Source organism: Epargyreus clarus, unplaced genomic scaffold (genome assembly GCF_041222505.1).
Source record: "Epargyreus clarus isolate Ecla_fem2 unplaced genomic scaffold, WU_Ecla_fem_2.2 ptg000034l, whole genome shotgun sequence".
Taxonomy (NCBI): Eukaryota; Metazoa; Arthropoda; class Insecta; order Lepidoptera; family Hesperiidae; genus Epargyreus; species Epargyreus clarus.
In genome coordinates this window covers 8150608-8176332 of record NW_027332239.1, presented here as the reverse complement: position 1 = coordinate 8176332, position 25725 = coordinate 8150608, and the positions used below count along the sequence as shown (strand labels likewise).

Genomic DNA, 25725 nt, shown 5'->3' with positions numbered 1-25725 from the left:
GTTTGGTTAATCGTAGAATAGTTTAAACTAAACTTACATTTTGGCAGAAAACTTAAAACACAGAATTACTTATAACGGAAAGAAACGAAAAGGTTGCATAAAAGAACCGCAGCAGAAATAGCGTCTATTAACACTAGAGTCAATGTTATCATTATTTTATTAGTCATATAAAACATTAGATTCAGATAATACTATACGAATGTGTAAGGGGCGGAAGATGAGCCCAGCTTAGCGTAGGATATTTTTATTCGCCCAACTTCAAGAGATTTTTATTCCAGAGAGAAGAATTATACTATACATAAACGAAGACCTATTTTTTCTGAAAAAATTCAAGGACTACATCATTTTTGGGGTCAAATGGCGTAAGTTCACCCTGTTTTGAACACCCCTAAACAATGTTATAGCAACGCCCATATATTATAAAGTATTATAAAATTATCCTGATTTTATGTCTAAAAGTATTGTCCCTGTAAAACGAGCTTCATATGTCACCAACAGACCCTACGGAGTATTATACTTTCCTATTGTTTTTCTATTCGGTTTATTTAAGTGTGAGCTTCCGCTTGCGACGCCGCTCGCGTTTATAAACGAAAGTAAAAAATATATATAAAATAATAAAACCAAGTTTTTAGTAAAGAAATTTTGTTTCGGGTAATATTCTTCCTGGGAAATCTTTTCATTTCATTAATACACATAAGGATAGGAAAGGTTTAATATAATGATATTCAAACCAATTTGCTTAATAGATTTTCACCCTACGGTCAAATAAATGGGTGGACGGATACTTTACACCTTTAAAGGGCGTAGTCAATCCATTATTGTCCCACTGCTGGGCACGGATCTCCTCCCAGAATGAGAAGGATAAGGTCATAGTTCAACGCGCTTCATCCATCCATCTATCCATCATCTTTTGAGGTCCACTTTTGGACATAGGCCTCCCCCAATTGGCGCCACTCCAACCGGTCCCGTACCCTTTTAAGCCAGCAGTTTCCCGCGGTCTTACCAAATATTGGCGTACATACCTTTGCGAACTCTTTTCAAATATAAGAGCATCATTAAATATTAACAAGAATAAAAGTGTGTGCCCATGGTACTTTGGACTGACCACTATTATTATTCGTCCATCGTATGTTCGGTGCGATTTTTGTAGCCATCAAGGTCCGTACTACAAACCATTGGTATTCCACTACACTATCATTGCCACACCACGATGCAAAATTTGTTACACCTATATAAAAGCAAGGGTACCATTTTGGTACTGCCGCATTGCAATTTCATAAGCGGTCACGCGAGCCACCACAGCCATGCCGATTCCAACGGTATGCATAAAATAATATCTAAAAATATTTTTTTCAAAATTCGTATTACTTATTGTTTTATTATTTTTAAAAAATCTTGGGAAGAATCATAGTTTTTTTAACTTAGTGCGGGGAGTAGTTGTTTACGAGTGTATATGTGTTTTATTCTTTGATCACACCCTGCAGACCAAACGGCTTATCGCATTTAACATAGAAATGTTGTTGGTCTAAATTGTGGTTATGATATAGGCTATATTTCTGAACAGTCGGGTTTTCGTCTTACTTGAAATTCTCTAGTTGACATAGAAGAAGAAATAATATAAAATAATAATTTTAAAGTAAAGTGTGTGTGTTTTTAATTTTAATATTATTTCCAGGTAATATTGTTATCGGCAATATGCAGTTTAGTGCAAAGTTCGGAGTTTCATGACGTAGCGCCGGGCGCCGCACCTGTCGTCACTGCGGCCAGCTCGCAGTACTTCGAGAGGACCTTCAACCGTCTGGTAGCAGCGCCGGTACAACATGTGTTTCCAGTGGCACCACCCCCGCCGGTCATAGTGGACGCCAAAACCACTATCACACCAGTGATCCCGACAAACCCACCTCAACCCGTGCCTGCTGACCCGAACATCGCAATCGCCATCGCCACCGCCCAAGCCGCGGCACCAGTCGCCACCATACTCTTACCACCATACCCATTTGGATTACCACCAACGTTTGGATTCATTCCCTCACCGCCGCCATTCAACGTTCCTTCAGAGAACCCTAACAAGGAATCCACGACACCGAAACCAACAACTCAAGCTACAACCGAGAAAGATTTGGAAGTGGCGCCTCTTCCGTCGAACAATGACAATAGTTTCGCGCAAGCGTTGCCGTCGAACGAGAACGTGAACTTCAGACAATACCTCGCGCCTCCGTTACCGGTTCAACCACTGCCGCAACCGGCGCGGCCGTATCAGCCTCCACGACCAGATCCTCGTCCGTTGCTACCACAGCCATTACCACAACTGCCGCCAGTGCCACAAGTACCACAAAAGTTGAAGACTACCGTGGAAGTCGTTCCAGTTCCTCTCACCTATATTGCGCCGCCGCCAGAGTTCACTCATTCTCATATTCACGCACATCATCATGGTCATCATGGCCACCATGGTCACCATGCTCATATAAAAGTGTCAAAGCACGCGCACTACCACACATATATACCAAAGAAAGCGAAGATTATTATCCGACCTGTAAGAGTACATACAATAAGGGTTCCAGCTCGGTTAGTTGCTTACAAGGCAACAGCTAGAAGCTCTGTACCTCGGTACCCTCAAAATGCTTTGAGAGTCAGCGGTCCTAAAGAGCGGGAACCCACTACATTCAGGCCTCTCAACAGGCCAGTGACCAAGCCACCCAGGCTGTAGCGATACCAAAGTTTTTAATGTAACGAAATACCTCATAAGTATCACTTGTTAATATATCACTGTAAAATAAGGTAAATCAATGTAAATACATACAATAAACATATTTATACTTTTCTATTTGAGTTTTTTTCTCTAACACAGCAAATATGCATATGAAAGATGGAGACTTATTTAAATACAGACAAATAAATAAATGTGTGTAGGCTGTGATATGATGTCTTAAAGAGGAATAAACTCTTTTAATATATTGTAAATATCTATAACGTCGTCAACCCATTACTATCCCACTGCTGGGCACAGGTCTCTTCTCAGAATGAGGAGGATAAGGCTGTAGTCCACCGCGCTGACCAGTGCGTATTGGTAGACCTTATGCATTCAAGAATTTTTTATTTTAAGGATTTCTCAAGTATGCAGGCTTCCTCACTATGTTTTCCTTCACCGTAATTTAAACTGAAGAAATTAAGTTAACAGCAATAATTCAGTTTTTAATGCATTTTTCGATTAATTTTTAATTTCGTCATCCTCAGTAAATCCGTATCTATATATGAGCCGAAACAATATAGCAGCAATGTAATTTATTGCAAATAATTAAAATTAATATACCTGTTCATATCTATTTCTCTATTACATAACTATGATATATACGATATGCATATTCAAATGAAGCTGTACGATGTTAGTACAATTTGAATTTGAAAACAATTTAAACCAAAAGTAAAAAAATGTTACGTGCATAACTTTTACTTCTATAAATTGTTAATAGAAGCCTTCGAGGGTTCCGACATTCTAAATATTAACCCGTGCCCTATATTTGTTAAGCAGACGATTTTCTGATTTTATAATAATTACTAGTTAGGGTTCCGTATCCAAGGGGTAATAACGGAAACCTATCACTAAATCTTCGCTGTCTGTCCGTCTGTCTCTCTGACATAGTGCTCTATTCTTAAATCGATATATAACTGTAAATAATATGAACCGGGAATTTATAAAGAATATTTACAATAGTGGCCGCTATAACAAAAAAATACTAAAAATAAAAATAACTTCAAAATAAATGGGGGTCGCCATACAAGAAACTGTAACTCTTCGGCGTTTTAGCTATATCTATTGAACTGTAATAGGTAGATAATTGAAATGTTCATAATGTATTTACGTCTATGACTGTTATGATAAAAAATACTAAAAATAAAATATAAAAAAAATTCAGCTACGGAACTCTCTACCTGCGAGTTCGACTCGCACATGACCAATTTTTAATTATTTGTTGTTTAGCGGCCATTATAATGCACGCTCTATAGGTACAATTTGCAAACGTTTCTTTGTAATGATTTAAGACTTACAACCTACACACACACACATTTGACACACAGACATTTTGTTCAGAAAACCCACTTACATATGATCAAGGGGGTTCATAAAAATTAATTGATTTGAATGACGGATGGCAATCTACTACTCCAACATTATATAAAAAAAATTGTGAATGCGAAATTTGAGCTCCATTCATAGAATTTAAGTTGTATTCAGTTGCAAGAATTGACCCTTATATTTATTTATTTATTTAATTATTACAAAATCCACAGCTCTTAAAATCATACAAATACATTTCTTATATAGTATTTCTTACAGCCAATTACGGATTTACAATTTTTTAAACATAACAGCACGAATAAGTAAGTTTTATAAATAGGTATTAATATATATAAATACAGGTATAAATACTATAAATATATAATTAATTTTAAAGATAAACACACACATATGAATAATAATCTATATACTAAAGATGTTAATTATAATTTATATACCTACTAATAATATTTCAATTGTACGTTTACTTAGTCACTAATATGGAGATTATTAAGGACTTTATGTACCTCTTTTTTAAAACTATTTTTACTTGTATTGAAAATGTCTATTGTGTTAAATCTATTATATATCTATTATATACATAAAAACTAACAGAGCAAGTTAAAAGCTTTTAAATTGTCATACTTAAAATTGTTTAATATAAAGCCAATTATTAACTTAATCGTAACATGTTACGTACAAGGACACGGATACATGAAATAATATATTTCTCCCCTACATCGGAATTCAATTAGATTCAAAATGTGTCAGTATCAAGGACATTTAATGGCATGGAATAAGTCTTATTGCTTGTTATACGTCTGATTTTTGTAGGATATATAAGTAGCAATTGTTTCTGTTTAATACCGGGTTTAAATATTGTTTATTGTTTTTTTTTTAATTACTTATACTATTTACTTTGTACTTTCTTTAATGAATACAATAAGAACGGGCTACAAGTGTAAAAGTTTTTTTCCTTTCTACAATCACATTCCCACACTCCCTATATTGTAGGTGCCATGGACACACATATAAAAACAAAAATACAAACACCCAGACCCAAAACAAATCTAAATCTATCTAGCCTGGGATCAAACCCGGATCCCACTGCGCGTTAGACTGGTATAATTACTGCTCATCCACGCGGGTCCTCAAATTTGGATTAGTGTGGTAGTACTCCCCAAGGTCAAAATTGACAATGAAAATGGAAAGAGGCACTGATCTGTTTGTCTGCCTTCTTTAAATAGAATTCTACAAAGGTTTTCAGTAGCGAATCCTTATCTATCAATTCTTTATTATAAGCAGACCATTACTGCATTCATTAAAAACCCAAGCACACCTCCAATGATATAATATAAGGCAATTTGCATGACGTAGCTGACATTCAAACGGTTAACTGGTTCAATACTGTTATCAGTCCGGCCAGCTTTGTTGACGCAATGACAATGATGTCCTCATTGCGTGCCCAGCACTATAGAGTGCGTGCAATAGTGACGAAACGCCGGACAAGGTGAATCTTCATTGTATAAAAGGTAGCTAATGTCACCAAAATGTACACAACCCCAGATCTGTTCGACTGGACAACTCAAACACATAACAACAACAATGTTTGCTAAGGTTTGTACCAAGAAATAAAAAGAAAAATATACAAAGAAAAAAGAAAATTAAAATTACCATTTCTGTTTTGGTAACAAACCAAATTTGAGAAAGTTGCTTCTAAAAGCTCGTCAGGTATGAAAGCACCGTCAAAACAAAGTATAACTTTGTTCTGACGGTGCTTTCATACCAAGATTTCTACAGTTTCTACCCTAATATAATAAACTAAGATTCCAGCAAACTACTTACAAGGGTAAACGAGGACAGAGCTCAGATATGATCAATTAAGTAATTTGTAGTCTAATGTTATATATAATTGTATTCTGTTTATTATTCCAGGTTTTGTTCCTCGCCAGCATCGCTCTTGCCGCGGCCAAGCCAAGCGTAGGCCCTGCAGCTTTAGTAGCAGCGCCCGCTCCTTTGGTAGCCGCAGCACCTGCCCCATTCGTCACGGCCAGCAGTTCACAATATGTTTCAAGAAACTTCAATGGATTGGTGGCCGCAGCTCCTTTAGTTGCCGCTCCTGCACCCCTTGTTGCCGCTCCTGCACCCGTAGTTGCCGCCCCTGCTCCTCTAGTCGCCGCTCCTGCCCCGTACTACGCCCCTGCCGCGCGTATCGTAGCACCCGCTGCACCGATAGTGGCGCCTGCCGCTCGTTACTATGCTGGCCCAGCCCCAGTACTGTCGGCCCGCTACTATGACCCCTACTTCGCCCCACAAGTCTATCCCTCAGCACCTCTCGTCGCGCTTAAGTAAAACAAGACTGATGTAGAACAATTCCTTGCGAAGCTATGTAAATATTAAATTGTTTGATACTCTATAATTTGCGTTTTTCTATTCTACATTGTTACGAGAACATGTAATAAACAATGGTTATGCCTCTCTTTGATTACAATAACATGTAACGTTCAGTAATAGAAACATTACGAAGGTTTTCCTTTACAAATATTGTTTGAGGAAAGTCCAATTGGCTGTACCAAAAGTTACAGACGAGGCCTATTGGAGTCCTTGGAACAACTAGGTTTGAAACAACAAATGTTATATACCTGTTACGTACAAGAAACCCATAATGTACTCGTATATTCACGTGATTTGTAAGCAATAGGCATCTAAAATTTAGTTGTTTATGGTAAAGGTCAATCAAAACAAAAACTTAAAAGCAAGCAAGCGAGCAAGTTCCTATTCTTACACCATTAGGTATACCTTTGTTTACATACACATTTTTTATAACATCGTGAAAATCAATTAAATTACACTAATGATTACAAGCTTTTATGTTTCTATATTACAAGTCAGATTAATTTAATTACTACATTAGTCAATGTATTGTACCTTTTCATTACGCAGGGAATGGGATCTTAATATGTCTAAAAAAAATTGGGAAATTAAGTTCAAAATTTTGTTGCGAATAACCTGCTAAAATTTAAGTGAATAAAAAGTTTATTTTAAACACATACACGTGAGAGCCTAACCATCTTCTCACTAAATAAGCTTAACCTCTTGACCGCTAGTCTAGATCAGACTAAAATCCGACTAAATGTGACTTTCTTAGTAGATTTACAATGCTCAAAAATCCCGACTTTAACTTGACATATCTTCGACATAGACACCTTTATTTGACTTTGTGAAAAAGGGTAATCACATAATTCGTTTTGTAAGATAAAATTCAGGCGTCTATTATAATATTTTTATCTAACCTTAGATGTTACGCTGACTAAAAATATATATTTTTGAGATGTTTGCTATAACTTCTCAAATATATTATTAAAGGAGTAGAGCCCGCGGCTTTGCTCGCGTTTTAAAAAAATAACATGACATACATATAACTGAAAATTTGTACCTTCATTGGAATGACAGTGGCGCCGCCATCTTTCGAAAATTGATCTTCCCAACTCAAAACCTTCGTGGGCTCATGCACAACAACTTTGCTAAAGATCATCACACGATCAATTGCATAGTTTACGTTTTTATAAAGTACATACAGACAAACGTACATTTTTATACATATAGATAGGTCCAAAACACTTATTTGATTTCGCCTACTTAAGATATTTTTAGAACGAACTAGGTCTAAAAGTAAAATACTATTTCATGTTTAAGTTAAAGATATTAGAGAAATTGGGTTATGTGTACGCCTCCTTTTTGTTTTTATTGGAATTATTTTTAGACTTTTTAATATTCATTTATTTATTATAATGTTCTGCTTTGATGGGTGTAGAGCTAACAGAGGCTTTGTAAGTTATGACGTAACATACTTTTATCCTTAGACAATATGTATATTTTTCTAAATACGCTTCTACTAATCTTACTTAGACCAACTTATATAAATATATCAATAAGCACACCTACTTATAATATTTAATATTATAAGTAGGTGTGCTTCCCAAAGGAGAGAGGTTATCTATTCGACACGTATATATATATATATATATATATATTTTATGTGTGTCCAGCGATTTTTTCGCGATGCTGCGACCGATCGCCATGATTCAAACACCATTATATGCGGCTAGCTTTACAGGGGGTCCCATTTCGTGGAAATTTGAACATTTTGGCTAGTTTTTCCGGAAAATTGGAAATACCTGATTTCTTATAAACTTGAATAACTTGAGTTTTTCTTAGCTAATTTCAAAAATCTTTTGAGTTATGGGATGGAACTCATATTAGACACGCTGTTTGCATCGTTATCCAACGAAATGTATTGAGCGCCGACTTCAGAACTGTGTACTAAACCAACATTTATTTCAATTATTTTTTACTTGGTAGTGTCATAGAAGTCGGTTGTATTTTTAACCGACTTCGAAAAAGGAGGAGGTTACTCAATTCGACCGTATATATTTTTTTTTTTTTTTATTTGTTACAATTTTTTTTGCCAGAATTTTTACTAATTCACATGTGTTTAACACATCCATTAATTTTAACGAATAAGTACCTTTTGTACCAATAAATTAGTATTACGACTTGGGATATAAAAAAAACTGGAATCACCGGATAATAGATCCATTGCCTTCCGGCTATACAAGAATAGAATTGCGCGGAAAAAATGTAGTTTGATGAAAAAGTGAACGAGTTTCGAGAAATATAGCAAAATGATCTACCCTTATTTGTTAAGAAAGGTTTTTTTAAGAATATTTTTATCCCATTGCGGTGGGTAAAGTTTTTCAAGCGCACGTATAAATGTATGGTATGTATCTTATATTCTTTGGAATGCTCTGCTGCCCAAATGACCTATTTTTATTATTTATTAATTTATTTTTGTATCGTTGGATTCTTGAATTATAAGTGACACAGGTAGGTTAAATTTTTAAGCAGTCAGATTTGTAGTTTTTGTAATAATCTACATATACTATCTACGACCCTTCACTATCAAACATATTTATGTCACGGAACAAGGTTCCTCAAAGTTGAATACGCGTACCCCTTACGAATGGGTGTCCATCGCGGGGGCACTAAATAAATCCCCTGCTTGAATAAATCGGAATCTCAAATTATTATTGAAGTGTATATACGCAAAATTCCTCCTAAAATGGAATCGAATTACGACCAAAACTCACCCAATTTATTAATTAAAAGTATTGCTCTTTATGACTGTAGTTTTGTGTAATAAATCTAATAAAATAAAGTTGTTCTATTTATAGTCCATTTTTGAAGGGATTTGCCGTTATGTACTAGAAGCTTTAAGTTTAAGAAACTTTATTAATAATAGACAGCACTAAAAATGAATGGAATTATGTGTACTTACGTGTGTATTAACTGAATACGCGTATGCATGATTACCTTCTATTTATATCTTTAGCCGGATTAAGGTATGAGCTAAACAAAGGTTGCATTAATAGAGATAGCATTAACTGGATTAATGCATACACCGATCCGGTATTATATTGTTATGCCAGTATATTCATGGATATAAAATATGTACAGGCTTAGTACAGAACATTAAGTTCTTATGCTCGGAATATTCTTACACACAATAAAAAAACAACTGTTTCGAAATGAGTATAGAATGAGAATATTTTTATATCATAGATAAACATTTTATATTTTCTATGGATTAATGTTAATCTGTTTCAAAAAGCTTTTTTACCCGACCGCCAAGGATAAGTATATCATAAAGTTTTTATATTACTATTAAGTAGTAAATATTCGTTATTATGAATCTTGTGTTGACTACTGAAGACGAAATTTGATATTAAAATAGGTTAAATCAGTCACGTTCGAAATTTGTTACAAAAAATAGGCATTATTATCTATCGGTCAAATTTAGAGCTCTGGGCATTCATGGTTGAGATTGATTATCAATAAAAGACGAATATGATCACCAAGTACTGTCTAATCACCTATAAACCTCCTTAAGTTACATAAGCATACCATCGTCGGTCAAGTGTGACAGATTCGGTAATCGATGAAGTTCGTGTTGACACCTAATTGAGCATGCGCATGTCCTGGCTAAGGAAAGTGAAACCACCGGCGACCAATATAGACGCAATGCTTGCAACAGTGTGAACTATATAACGACTTGTGTCAAATTCATTCATATACTCCTCCATACACACTTGACTAATCAAGTCGTGGCAAAAATAAAAATATGTCGCTATTAAAATTAGTAAGTTGAATTTTGTATTTGAATTTCCACTTCTTGTCACACGCTAGGAATTTTAAATTAATCCTTGATTTCTTTATTCACAGACCGTATCAGTAATTGCCATAATAGCTAGCACGGAAGCTAGCGGATTTGGCCACATCGCAGCAGTGAAATCTTTCCCGATCGTCCGATATGCACCGTTCTACAACTTTCCAAACACAGTGCGCTCAATACATGCAGTAGCGCCCGCCGTACCAACCTTCGCGCCTGCCCCAGCTCCGTTGCTACCAGCGCCTCTCGCAGCACCAGCATTCCCCGCGCCAGCTTTTCCGGCCCCTGTTTTCCCCGCTCCAGTGCCAGCGCCAGCCTTCGCCCCAGCCATACCAGCTCCAGCGCCATTGTTACCGGCTCCGCTGTCAGCACCCACCTACCCCTTTCCTGTATTTGCGCCTTCCTTACCGGCTCTGGCACCTGCCGTTCCAGTACTACCCAAACTTGCACCTACATATCCCATTCTACCCAGAATAGCGCCGATAGTACCCGCTTTACCCGCGGCGCCGTTTGCTCCAATTGTGAGGCCAGTGGCTCCAGCCCCCGTGTTCCCGGCTCCAGCCCCCGTGTTCCCGGCTCCAGCCCCAGTTTTTGCTCCAGCTCCAGTCGCCCCAGCGCCAGTAACGTTTGCCAGAGCTATTCCCGAACATTTACATTTATACAATAGGTTCATCCCGGCGCCTGTTGCGCCCGCCCCATTTGTAAAACAAATAGCGTGGTAATAAAATGGTAGGAGTATTATAGTTACCAAATTGTTAAGCATTTATAGTCATTGTTAGTTATAAGTGTTTTTTTTATTGAATTTTGTTACGAAACTACTATTTGTAATAAAAAACTGATGTGAAAAAGTGAAGTTATTTAATTTGTTTGTTCTATACGTACTTATGTCCTTATAACATATTGTAGTAAATGTAAGTTGCAAAATACTTTGCTCGATCAATTTTACAAATTATAAAACCTTCCTTAAACCTCAATGTATGTTTGCAATTGCAAATTGTAGACGGTCTCATATGACTACAATATCTTTTTGTTCCTTCCTTCCCACAAATATCTGATATTCATTTAAAATCAGTCAATTCTAAATATTCTCAGAATGAACCGATTACCAGAACAAATCAAATTTGAGAAATCCGTATATAAGTATATAACATTTGCTGTATAAGTTAAGACTTAAGCTCCGCGCTGTAAAATGTTGCTAAGCATACATATAATTTATTTTGTTTTGTTATAGTTTTAATATTGACTAACTAAGAACATTTTATGTTTTATCATACCATTTTATTCAAAACACAGACGCCCAATACACAAGAAGTAGTCTGTGATACTTTTGAAGCACGAAGAACTTAATTTAATACGTTATTTCTATAATGTACGATAAAACCATCAACAAATTCCAACAGACTCCAACTCTTTCAAAATAATCATAAAGATATTTATTTATTTATTAAAGGTTCACCAACGTAGTATAAATAATCTTGTCCTTAATATGCGCAGAAATATTTATTTGTGATTTCATCTAATATTTATATTATGTATTCGTACCTAATAAGTTGTGTTTGAGTAAACTATCTATTTGCATGGAATGTTAATAATAAAGATATAAAAATTGCAAAAATATTCTTATAATAAAATATTTTATTTGTGTATAAGCAGTTTTTTACAGTAAAATATATCAATCTTATTGTAAATATGACAGATATATTTTTAGTATTCTATAAGTATTCAATACTCTGAATATTCTTAAACGGCATATATTTTTACGGTTAGGTAATCAAGAAAATGTGTAGAATAACTAATAACTCTAGAGCCCATGTTTTTCAGAATTAACTGGACTCAATTTATCCCAAAAATTACCTACTGCTTAAACCAAATATTTCATTTTTAAAAGTTAAGATTTTTTATGATCAGTATCTTTTAATGTTGATAACATTAAACGTATTATATTTTCTAATAAAAACATTGTGTGACGATTGAAACATGTTGTGATATATGTAGAAGTAAACACATGATTCATTATTTTAGTGATTTCACAGGAAGATTTATGTAAAGGAAATTACGAGGATATCTAACTCAATATTAAGTAATACAACATAGATAAATTTGACTAAATATATATTTTTAAAAACATCTTTTAAAGTATAAAACCTAAACTAAGAAGTCTTTTTTAAAGGAAGGTCTAATAGTTTTCTTTAAATCTAGCGTACAAACGCTGGTGCCACACCAAAAGGCGCACGAACTAAGGGAGCAGCGGCGTAAGGGAAGGGAGCGGCATATCCAGAAGCAGGGTAGGCGTACGGGGCAGCAGCGTAAGGAGCTGGGAACGCAGGTGAGGGCGCGAAGTAAGGAGCAGCGGCGTACGGAGCAGCGTAAGGAGCAGCGTAAGGTGCGGCGAAGGGAGCAGGGCCAACAACCGGCCCGGCGAAAGGAGCAGCTAAAGGCGCGGCAACAGGAGCAGCCAAAGCCGCAGCCACTGGTGCCGCTACGAGAGGGCTCAGCGCTCTGGTCTGCACGTTCACTTGCGCCGCGTATGGTGGAATGTTTTGTGGTACAGCGTGTGCGTATCCCACGTGAGCTGGAGCTACTAGTGGAGCTGCTACTGCACTGGCTTCAGCACCGATGGTGAAAGCCGCAGCGATGAGTACGATCTATAAACAAAAAAGATTATTTAATAATGGTTATCACACATTTTAAAATGTGCAGTTATAAAAGTATTATTGCCAAAATACGTACAGATTTGAAAGAGAACATTTTGCTTGGTTAGTGGACCTTGCCGATTGAAAAGAGGATGTGATGTGTGCTGTCGTGGAAAGAGTAAAGCCTTTTATACGTTGTTTATTGTGATTCAAGTTACGTGCGACAAAGTGAATATTTGACGAATAGCGTTGGTCATTTGGGATTCGAGGAGGCGCGTGCGGAGAAATGGAGCAAGTTGGGAAACTTTTTCGTTGTGAAATTTTTCTTGCGCTTCTGCAGTTTGCAACTGTAATGGGTTGTCCATGCTAATCGTGACCTCCGTTTAAATCAGATTAGGTCTTGTGAGACATGCATTTTGAAAATCGAGTCTCCTAAGTATTAGTGAAATACGAAATGCGAAAATCGTTCCAGCAACATAGCATTAAACTTACTTATTCAGTTAAACGAGCATTTTCATATATTTACCTTATAAGTTCAATAGAAATTATCTTTTATGAAAGTGACAAAATTAAATATGATTTCTTATCTAAATGTGAAGATGTAATTGTATTTTAACCCTTTTATATTTTACATTAAACAATAAAAAACCTACTTCTATAAATATATTACTTATACTTTGAATTATAATCGACTTTGCGGTTCGAACTTCACACGTCGTTCATTATTTCATTAATTATTATCCTACGTTTTCGGGGTTATAACGCTTAACGCTTTCTACACGACACATACAAAGATGAATACTTAACATCTAGACCCAGAACAGAAATCTAATTCATCATTTAAATACATGCCTGGCCGGGAATCGAACCCGGAACCCAATGCGAGTTAGACCCTTATAGTGACTAGACTGCCACGCGGGTCGTCAAAGCTTATATTAAACCTCCAAAAATCAAAAAAATACCTTTTTTAATGATAATTCATAATAGTTTTGCATACACGACGCAATAGAACTTAGTCAGACAGATTGAAAATGTCAATTATCTTGAAATAGCCAAACATCAGCTAAAGATTTATATAAAGGCGAAGGGTAACATATGAACGACAGTAAGGTACGAGTAACACACGAACGACAACCCGCGCTGATCGACACCGACGGTTGCCGATTCCGACAATCGGCAGCTTTCTGCAACGGTCGCTGGTGTCGCGATTATCTGCGACCATTGTCGAAAATTGTCTGCTATCTTCGCCAGTTAGCGATATACGACAAAACACGATCACCGTTTTGCGATCGTCTTTTGTTTTTCTGTGGCTGTCGACAATCAACGATTGCCTGCAACTGCCACAAGCTTTCGCCGTCTTGGCGAAGATTGTCTTTAGTCGTCGCTAGTTAGAGAATTACCACAATACACGATCACCGTTTTGCGATCGTGTATTGTTCTTCTGTGGCTGTCGACAGTCAAAGAACGCCTGCAACTGTCAGCGTCTATCGGTAGTAATCGCCGTTTGTTGTCGCTCGTGCATTAGAGCCCTAAATAGAACATTTCATAATCAGTTAGTCACGTGCGCTGTAGACCTGTTAGCTATTTCAGTGATATTATAATTAGTTCGAATCATCTGGATTTGACACATAGAAATAGGTTCTCACTATCGAAGTATACGTTTAGTGATAAAATACATATTGAGACCTGTTTAACGAAGAGAAAAGCCTTCTCCATGTGTGAGGAAAGATAAGATAAGATAATAAGAGAAATGAGGTACATTTTTTATCATATAGGAATAGCTGACGAGGATGCAGTTCATCTGACTACTGCTCCCCCATAGTCATATGAAATGAACCCTACATAAGATTAAATTCCTACCAAAGCTCGTTCACGAATCGCCGCTACCCTTGAAGACTAAGCTGGAAAGCCTTAGAAATATATGTCTTCCGTTCCTCACCATTCAAACCAGAACAAAGTTGATGCGCACCGCTCCTCTCAGTTAGGTATCTAAAAGATTAGATTAGAATCTGACAGACAAATAAGAATCTGGAGCTGACCACAGATATCCATGGGCGGCTGTAGGTCCTTACCTTATAACATGCTTCTCTGCTACGCCTATATTATATTACAAAAAAAGTAATGCGCTGATGACTCACAACAAAATGTACAGATTGGCGGCTGTAGAGGAAAATTACTTTTCTCTACAATGTAGTATTGTAACATATCATTCACTATTCTGGGCTCATATGGATCTTATCAAGCATTATTCGTGTTTACGTACTAATCGAAGCTAATCAATGCAAATCAAGAGAGTAATATGCAGATAGTGTCGTCGAAACAATGCCTATCAATTGGCACAGTAATTGAACACATAATTGTATATACTTAAACCTATATTGCAATCATTTAAATGCGTAAATACTGTTTTAATTCTGACGTAGCTCTATGATCTAAATTTCCTATCCATTCAACATATATATCCATCTAAAGTTGGTAAAACTCTCAGTGTTTCGACTCCGGCGGCACCACCGTGGACCGCCACACCTATTTATGTCAAATAATAGCAGTGTTAAGCGCTGTTGTGTTTTAATTTGAAGGTGGTAGAACCCTTTGTAATTCGATTCCGGCGGCACCACCGTGGACCGCCACACCTATTTCTGTCTAATAACAGCAGTGTTAAGCGCTGCTGTGTTCTGGTTTGAAAGGTAAGGGAGACATACTTTTACGAGGCATTCCAGCTTAGTCCTCAAGGGTAGCGGCGCATCTGACGTCGACCTCAGTTAGGAATATCTAATACTATCTGGCGTTGGTTACAGATGTCCATGGGCGGCAGTGGCCACTTACCATCAGGTGGACTGCTCATCTGCTACTCCAGTATTACAAAAAAAGTCATTGTCTACCACGCTGGCCATGTGCGTATTGTTAGACTTCGCCCACGCCTATGAAAACTAGTTTTATATAACTCGGGCGTGCAGGTTTCCTCACGTGTTCCTTCACCGTTATAGTACGTGGTAGTCAATTCGTAACACTAAAATTGAAGTAGCAAACGAGCATGCAGTATGCGCTGATGGACATCTGTTGATCTGTTATCAACTTCAAATAGAACAGTGCTTCCAATTGAAGCCTATTAGAGTGGTTGCCACTCTTGAGGATTTAGCTAGCTCGCCTCGTATGTAAATGAGCCGGCGTCCATACCCTTTTAACAAAAAGCAATATCTACTTCAAGGTAGAAATCGGTGTGGCGGTGGTATTTCCCTAGGCGAACCATGATCATGATCCTGCCATCATCGTACATTAATTTCGAATGACACCTCCTGCTATTTAATAACATTAAGGGCCGATTTTTCAATTCTCAAATTAGACTCCAGATAGTTAACTGACGGGTAAAATTACCTGGCTGTTTAACCAAGGAGTAAAAATTTTCAATTTTTCAATCATTTTTTATCCGAGCAGTAACTATCTATCTGTTGTCTATGCATTTCTGTTGCTAATTTCACTCTAAATGTACGCAAGCGAGATGCACATATACAATCACTGCAATGTTAGACTGAAACAAGGCAGAAGTTAATGTTTTACATTGACATACGTCAAAAGGGACGTCAATTGTGTTTATTGGTGTATATTTGCGACTTGGTGTTCGTTTCTTTATTTGTGTATCGGGGTTAAAATGAAACAAAAATGGATATAAAAAAACGTGAAGGATCTTGCGCTGAAAAGCAAAATGACCCCAGAACTAAAACTAACCAAAGCCAGCGTTACGGCAAGACTCGAGGAATTAAGAGCTGCAAGGCATGAACTAGTGCGTTTTCATTAAGAAATTACTAAAAAAGAACATTTATCTGTTGCAGAAGAGCATGAGTTAAATAATAATATAATATGAAATAATATAAATATGTTTGTTTTTACTTTATAAATAAAAAAAAAAATAATAATCAATATGTATTTATTTTAAAAGTATTACACCAATTTAAAACAAACAATAAGTAAACAAGAACTCTCTTCACCATATTGGTGATTCAAAATATTCAAGTACACGGTCCCGTGTTCTAACACACTGTGTGTGTACTGTTTGTTCCCTCATTGTCAGCATATTTTGCTGAAAATACCGGATGTGGTGGCATCAGTACCTCGGTGTCTCTAGGAGGCTCTCCTCCATGACTGCGTGCCATATTATGCTATATTGCTACAGCCACAATTATATCTCGTGCTAGAGGTTAGGTTACATCTAAGTCCAATCCAATACTTCGAAAAGGTTATACAATTGTTCAACTTGTTCGCGTACGGGGATTGCTGAGAGGGGTCAATAAGTAATTATTTAAGAAATATCCACTGTCTCCGAGCACAATTCCATTACTAAAGTCACCATTATCACCGCAATATTACACCAACAACATCAGACCACTAAATGACACATGACATAACCACAAAATGTCATAGAAAACTGATAGATAAATCGTCAGATAAATCTTAACTGGCCCTCCAAGCAACAGATAAATTTATCCGTCAGTTAGCGGTTTTATTCGACTGATAACCTCTATCTGATGATTGAAAAATTAAAAATCTTATTATCTGTCAAATAAATTTTATTCGATAGATAAAGTCCACTAACTGAGGATTGAAAAATCGGCCCTAATTTGACTTAATTTTAACTATTCAATAAATTATCTTAAACCTAACTTTAACACCAAACAGAATCAAAAGGATTTCCGGAAACAGAAAACTCGATCAATGTACACAGTAGGTACAGTTGGTTGGTTCAATGTATACGTTAAACAAATTCATCCACCGAATTTTCGCTTTCGGCAGTTATATAACATACAGTGAAATTGAACTGCACAGAGTTTAAATTAGAATGCGTCGTCCGTCGAAGTGTGGGTCAAAAATTGCGGTGCCAATACGTCCTGCATTCGTTAGTACGTGGTCCGTCTGGTTGCTCAACGATCGCCACTTGGTATATAATACCACGATGCCGTAGGGAAGACACAGTTCACATCCTCTTGTGTTAACACGCGAGCAGTCACCAAAACAAGCGAAATGATCGCCAAATTCCTCGTAAGTTTCTAGTCTCTTTAAAAAAAAAGGAATAAAGAGAGAATTGAAATTTTAATAACATTTACATTATGATATTATATTGTAAACATGTATCATCATACAATGAAAAATTACAACATCAATATGACAGTTACCTACTATTAAAATTCACTGCACGGAGCAATCGAAATAGAAATCGATTATAGACGAAATCATTGCCACACCCACCGAAAACATTCAAGCAATATTAACCGATCAATCTATTCTTACAGGCTATCCTCACCCTCGCCGTAGCCGCTAACGCTGGAGTATTACCAGTCGGCGCGCCCGCTGCTTTAGTCGCCGCCCCTGCGGTGCCAGCAGCGTACGCCGTGGCTCCTTACGCCAGCTCCTACTCAGCCCACGCGGTCAACCACGCGGTTGCCGCACCCGTCTACGCTCCCGCACCCGTGGTTGCCGCTGCCCCTGCGCCCCTGGTTGCCGCTGCCCCCGCACCCCTGGTCGCCTCTGCCCCATACGTTGCCGCCCCCGCACCCGTCGTCGCCGCTAGATACTTCTCATCTCCTTACTACTTTTAAGAATTTGGTGATATCATTGTCTAGTGACTTGCTCAAAGCTCCTGTGTTATTTTTATAATTATCGAATGTAAAATACAAAAATTATACATCTATGCAATGCTTTTTAACAACCCTTATAACGATATTTATATTCATTTTAAAATGAAGAATCATTCATTACATTTGAATATTTTGACAAATAACTATACTCTGATTCATAATTAGGTGTCCAAAATGTAAACAAAGGTGTTGACCTATCAAGAAAATACGTTAGAAATGGTAGTTTTTATTTTTGTCGATATTAAAGTAATACAACAATAATAAAATAATAATCTAATTAAATTAAGATTAATTCACATTTTCTAATATTTATATCATCTCAATTTCGTTCCGTACAGTAATAATAATAAAAAACATAGTTTATGGTAGAAAATTAAAATGTTATAATGGTAACACAATCGGAATCCAAGACATTTCTTGTGCTGTCATTTTAAGTTTCGTAACTGATATTATTAATTTTCGTGATTGTGATCGAACTCTAATGTTTTCTCGTTTACATAACGCGTTTGTTAAATTGTGTATATTTGTTAAATTTGCGTTTTTTGTTGAGTTTGTTAAAGTTTTTGTTTCTTGTTAATTTTGACAGTGACATTTCTTTGTTTACATTTTGGACACCTAATTATGAATCAGACTATAAGCTATTTATTCGGCTTTAATATTAATATGAAATGCCTCTAAATAGTAATAGGCAGTATGCTTCGCTAGACGAAGCTTATTATTGTCTTCTGAGAAAATGCTATGTATTTGTATCAGGCGTCGAGCATTATAAGCGTACAATTGTACTTGCAAGTGTTCGCCAAGTAGACTCCATAATAAAATTATAAAGATTTTTAGGCATCATTCCACTCATCTTAACAGATACAAAATTATTTACTATAAAACTTACAGCTTCATAAATATAGTGATAGAACTCCTCGTAGTAGAAGTCAAGTGAATTCGAAATGTTTAATACCTTTATATGGTACCTGTCTAAAGATATCGCAAGTCGCGACTTAGCTACAGTATATTCTCATATTATAAAATAGTATCAGTTTACAACTTAATGTATGGATAATGCAGCGTATATATTTATGTAGCTAAATAGTGTCAACCTCATAACTTTGGATTGCTGGCCGTGTAGCTATTATCGCGTGTTTGTCCCAAACAAGTAAATAGAATTTACGAGCTGGTCACAGCCTGAATGCTAGAAATTTATATGAAGTCTTTGGCTTTTCTCATGATATCTAGGACATATTAGAAGGTACCTAACATGTCAATTCATGTCATATAATGTATTATCTGTACTTAATATGTTAGCTTTGAAATTAATCAAACACTTAAGTATGTTGTCAACTCAAAAGTACGAAGCGATATATGGAATAGATTTTATATACAATATAGCAAAAACACACGATGATGCAGTCCATCTGATGTTAAGTAGCTACTGCTGACCATGGATATCTGCAATCTGCAGTCAACACCAGACAAGACCAGATTCCCACCTGACTGACCATAGATGCGCCGCTACCCCTAAGGTAGGTAGGTAGGTAGGTAGGTCCGAGGTATTCCAACTTAGTCTAAGTTGGAATACCTCGGACAAGTATGTCTCCCTTACCACACCTTTTAAATTAGAACACAACAGCGCATAACACTGCTGTTAATAGGCAAAAATAGGTGTGTCCGTAGTGCCGCCGGAATTGAACCACAGAGGGTTCTACCAACTTTAAAAATGAATTAACAACTTAAAATTTTTAAAATTTCAAAAATATATATAGTAGCGATAATTTGTTTATCGTATTCTTATCAAAGACTCTATTATTTGATTGTCATATTGTCGGGGTGTATAAATTTGGTCCGCCATCTAATTGCCATTGGGGGTCAAAACAAAACAGCTGCCGACAACTCATCTTTAGTCTCTACCATAAACCATCCCACCATCATATTAATATCTATCATCTTCGTCCGGAGTGGCAACACATCTGTAATCGGCTTCAGGTGGAATGCCTCTTCCATGTGAAGTTGGTTGCAAATTTTCATGGGCGGCAGTTACCACTTGCCATGCCATGCAGGTCAAGCTACAGCTTATAAAAAAACTACTTGAATTTCGAGATAAACGCCCATTCGTTGCTGTTATCTCTAGATGGCCATTTCCATAACACGAAATCAACTAATTTATGACCATATTCACAAGCAATCATAAACAGATCAACAGCCAATTAACTACAAAGTTATTTCACCTTTACTTTGGTTAAATTATTTTACACTAAATGATCGAATGAGCTAAATAAATCACTGGAAACGCCTACCTTAAAAGCAACTGGCCGCAAGTCTTAATGAATGCCCGTATCGTGATATGAAATGATAACAAGTCAGCTGACCGTAGATTAGTGTCATTGAAGCCATGCCCCGCTTTGCTAGCACATAACGTGTCACAGACAAATGTTGGCATAGAGTTATACATAACGAGACATGGACATCTTGAAATAAGTTTAAGTAATGGGATGACGACGACGTTTCGTAAGCAATTTGCGAAATAACCTGCCCCACTGCTGTCCATATTTTCAGACTTCACAAACCTTTGAGAACTTTCTTTTTTTTTAAGATTTAAGAGGTATGCAGGTTTCCTCGCAATTTCTTCATCGTTAAAGAAAGTGAAATTGTAATACGCACATAAGTGAAAGATCAGAGCTGTGCCTGGGATTTAAACCTCGAACCCCTCTATCGAAAGACCGAGTTTCAACCACTAGGCTATATTATAATGTGTGTTTTATAATGAAATACTCCGTTTCAAATTACATAAAGATTTATATTTATTTGCATAATTATTTTATTGACGAACTGTGTGATGATGAAGCGGTCATCAACAGCGGTAGGACTCTGATAACGGCCAGAGGATTCTGATAACGGTTCGATTCTTGGCAAAATATCTAAATAATATTTTAAATTTTTGCTTCAGATCTATGCGTCTCCTAAATTCATAAAAATACTTAGTCCATTATTTCCTTTCCATCATGACTGGTGGAAAACACTTTAGGAAAACATAACGTTGGATTGCATCTAGTTACACATCACTACGTAGTGATTTTTACGATGCACAACATAGATTTCCACGACGCGGCATCGCATATTTTCACTATGTCTTAAGGGGTCCAAGTATGGAAATATGAATCTCGAAAGCGTCATATTTTGTGAAGATGTACAGTTCTCATCATAAAAATATCATCACCTGAATATATTACGTTATCACATTTTAAGCATGCAACTAATACAACTATTATTTCTTTAAATGACAAATGGAGTACTTAAATTCTTATACAATGTATCATTATTTTTAATGATAATTCTATAAAGCAAGTGCTCTATGGCTCATAGCCCTTCAAGTTAACGTTACAAGTTACAAGTTGGTAATTTTCATGTAGGCTAACAGAAATAAATTTTAGTGGCCGTATAGTATGTAACTAAGATCTGATTAGGTGGAATAATGATTCTTGATCCCATTGTTAAGTGCCTAATTTGTTTTTGGATAAGAACATAAATTCTATAAAATTAAACTAAATTAAATATTTGGTTAAATTATAGATGTATAATATTTATTTTTATAAATATTCTGAATACAGTCTTGCCGTTTTTTTCTTTTTTCTTTTCGAGGGGTAAACCATCAAAAGGTACCCGACGACGTGGGAGCGACGCCGGGTTATGTGGGATTTTTACCGCACTAAAACCCCCCCGGTGGCTGTCCTCAGCGCTTGTTGGAGAACTCCGGGATCTCCAACGGCACACAACCGGAGTCCTCCAAGCGCGATGCCCGGATCGGGCTCTGCTCTGGGGGAGCGTTTACCCCTCCCACAACATTTGGTAATTACGACGGTATGCGACAACACATACCGCCGTCCTTCCCGGGGTAGCATACTGGACGGTTCGATCTCCCACTCTTGCCGCCCGCAACCCCGGAAGCCCCCTGTTAGTCGCCTCTTACGACAGGCAGGGGATACCGTAGCCCTATTCTAGTCCCGGAACTACAGGGACAGAATACAGTCATGCCTAGTTTCAATATAATTGTAATCTAACGTTATTACGTGTTCGTATTCATTCAAAAAATATAATTTAACAAAAAATAAGTTTTTGGAGGCCATAACTTATATATAGAGATTTTATGGTTTTTATCATCTTATGCTACAATTTGCTAATTAGTACAGGAAGCAAAATATACAATCGAAAAGCAGAGAAACTTTTAGCTAATTTTGGCACAAGATTTAAATTATTTATTTAAATATATTTTATATTTGAACATTTATATATATCATAGTTTTTCATAAATTGGCTTCTTGAATTTACGCTCTTTCATTGAGTTTTGGGCACCTCGTATATCGTATTAAGTAAATAATAAATGAATATTAAAAAAATATCATAATTAAAGTACCAAAACTACTTTATTCTTAACACAAGTGTTCAGTTGTACCATTTGGAAGGAATTAAAAATAAATTCACTTATCAAACCACAAGTGTATTGGTACTGTGTGATAAAAAATAAAAATAATATATTAATAATCTATTTTATATTATAATCTAACAAAGGTAATTTATTAATTAGACACTTGGCCTTTCAATCGGCGTGCGAGGTTTACTTCCCAGGTAAACAAAGTAAAACATTGTCAGGAAAATCTGCGCGCTTCTAAAATGTTCTTAAAAAGTTCCCAGGGATGTGTAAAGTCTCCCAATTATTTTAACAATTTTCCAGCGTGATAGACTCTGGGCTAAACTCCCACTCTGAGAGATCCATACCCATAGAGAAAACGACATTATTATATTACAGTTTATTGTTGCCTACTTGTATTGTCGTACTTATGAAAATTGATAGATACCTACTTCAATAATTCCTATCCAAGGTCTTATTCTCTTTCATTTCATATAAAAATGTATTGAAACCATTTTGTTTACCGATTGTGGGAATAACTCAGCCCCAAAATAAGATAATCTACCGGAAATTCCTTATAAAACCAATAAGTTACCCGAATTCCTTGAAGTTACCTGTTTTTGTATTAATATAAGATATTGATCAATGGTTCCCGGAAAGCTTTTCCCTTCTACAAGTTAACAAACAATATTTACACGTGCCCGACAGACCCCTTTTATCTACAGGTATTGAACGTGTCAGGCATGGAACGTGACAGGCATTTTGTTCTTAAATGTATGGTGTCGCTGTGTCACATTGTATTTTATATGGGAGTAGTAGTAGTAATAGTAGTTTGCTGCCCCGGCACGTGTCTGATTCGCTCTATGTCTGTTTATGTAAATAACCCTAAAATAAATGTTGTTTTTGTCATAACAAAAAGTTAATACTTATTTAAATTTCGAGTCGCCTACTCAAGTACCTACTTATATGTATATTAAAGGATAATTATCAATCATATTTCTTATAAGCCTACCGCTCGCGACTTTGTACCTTACAAAAACACTTGTCATACCTATTATTACATGGCTTAAAAGTATTCTATTACATTTATTACAACTGTTATGATTAACTTTAGTACTGCAATATATGCATTGATAAAACAACTGCTATCATTTAAGCCGTAATATTTATTCCCATTCTGCGTTAGACAGCAATGTTAAGTTCTGCTGTATTCTGGTTTGAAGGATGTAATAAGGGAGAGGCGTTATAAGAAGTATTTCAACTTTGTCCTCAGGAGCGATGCACCTGTGGCTGACAATAGGTAGGATTCCAATTCTATCTATTCATAAATATGAACAAGTTTGAAGTTGTCAGTTATAACCAGGAGGATTGCATACTTGTTTGTTACTTCCGAAGTAAAAGTAAAAAAACGAAGGAGGTTCACGTGTTTAGTGCGTGTCCTACAAGATTTAGTTTAAATGACAATGATGTAATTCGCGTCGCTTGTTGCTAATGTTTTCAAGAGCTTTGTAAGGCTGATCGCCTTTTGGCTACCGTGGCTTGATCAACTTATTATTTAGCGATTAAGACTGTATCAGCTGTATCGCTTGAGCAACTGGTAGCTTAAGTAGTGGTTAACACGTTAATAGTTGCTCGGCGACTACTTCGTAGTTTCTGTGCTTACAGATGCGTTGACGGTCAAACGTTGACTGATTTTTCTTATTTTTTGTAATATAGGACCGGTAGACAAACATGCAGTCCACTTGATAGAAAGTTTCCACTGCCGCCCATAAATCAACCCCAGATTACATTAGACTCCTACCAGCAGTCAAATTAAGCTGGAATATCTCGAAAAAGCCTATCTCCCTGACCATACTCTAAGAATCATGAAGAACACAGCAGCGGTTAACACTGCTGTTATTAGTCAGAAATAGGTGCGACAGTGGTGACGGCGAAAACGAACCGTGACAGAGGGTTCTACCACCTTCACAATATACCTTCACAGTCACACCTTGGAATAAAATAAAACATGATTATGTTGCTCGTTGGTAGCTCAAACAATAAATTGGACGCCCGAGCAGCACCAACTTAAGTAGCTCAGTAGCTGAAGCGACGTCGTAGTAGTTTTACGCGAGTATCGTTTAAGCTAGTAGCTCATGAGTGGGAAGCCTAAGCTCGCTGCCCACAATTCAGAATGCAGTTGTTTTGAAAGGTGTGTATCGCGTTGTGAAATTCCCAGAATTTATATGCAGTTGCTTACCAAACTACGAGATTATTAGACATTATTGGCAATTCCCGTAAATAAATGATTTGTCCGGAAATTTATTTGACAGCATACGAATCATTAACCAAACCGGAACAAATTTAGATTCATTGAATTGACATTTGTTATTTAATACTTATCCCATAGTTGTTGTTTATGTATTTTATATCTACTCAAAGTATTTCCGAAGCGCATTACAAGGTAAAAGGAATAATTGTAACGACAATAGAACTACAAAGTTCATATTTAGGATTAACACAACTATGAAAAGATTTTTATGTGTCTTACAGATATGCGCACTACTAGAACTTTCTGTGGTATGGTATTTTCAGAATATATCACAATTGTTCAAAACCGAAACATAAAAATTAATATCTAGAAATCTAGCAAAGACTAAGGCATCTCAAGCTTAAAATTCTGTAACATATGTACTTCAATATGTAATTTCAACAAAATATTTTCGCGTTTATTTTGCTATCCATACAAAATATCTAGAGTAGTAATATAGATGACCTAGGCCCAGGCTGGAGGTAGGGTTAGA

The 25725-nt window shown here is 36.4% G+C and overlaps 4 protein-coding genes across 4 annotated transcripts; 3 read left to right on the top strand and 1 right to left on the bottom strand.

Annotated features, from left to right (window-relative positions):
- The first annotated feature begins 1304 nt into the window (after nt 1-1304).
- Nucleotides 1305-2707, top strand: CPH22 (cuticular protein hypothetical 22). Its single transcript, XM_073091577.1, has 2 exons — nt 1305-1319; nt 1676-2707. The coding sequence occupies exons 1-2, from the start codon at nt 1305-1307 to the stop codon at nt 2705-2707; spliced, it is 1047 nt and encodes a 348-aa protein (XP_072947678.1).
- A 7531-nt stretch (nt 2708-10238) lies between these two features.
- On the top strand, nt 10239-11008 carry CPH20 (cuticular protein hypothetical 20). Its single transcript, XM_073091181.1, has 2 exons — nt 10239-10256; nt 10340-11008. Exons 1-2 carry the CDS (start codon nt 10239-10241, stop codon nt 11006-11008), a joined length of 687 nt encoding a protein of 228 aa, XP_072947282.1.
- Nucleotides 11009-12381: 1373 nt separating this feature from the next.
- LOC140756289 (uncharacterized) lies at nt 12382-13070 on the bottom strand. The gene is made up of 2 exons (XM_073091773.1): nt 13017-13070; nt 12382-12931 (listed from the first exon to the last, which is right to left on the bottom strand). Exons 1-2 carry the CDS (start codon nt 13032-13034, stop codon nt 12482-12484), a joined length of 468 nt encoding a protein of 155 aa, XP_072947874.1. The 5' UTR covers nt 13035-13070; the 3' UTR covers nt 12382-12481.
- A 4807-nt stretch (nt 13071-17877) lies between these two features.
- On the top strand, nt 17878-18584 carry CPH18 (cuticular protein hypothetical 18). Its single transcript, XM_073091173.1, has 2 exons — nt 17878-17953; nt 18205-18584. Exons 1-2 carry the CDS (start codon nt 17936-17938, stop codon nt 18508-18510), a joined length of 324 nt encoding a protein of 107 aa, XP_072947274.1. The 5' UTR covers nt 17878-17935; the 3' UTR covers nt 18511-18584.
- The last annotated feature ends 7141 nt before the right edge of the window (nt 18585-25725 follow it).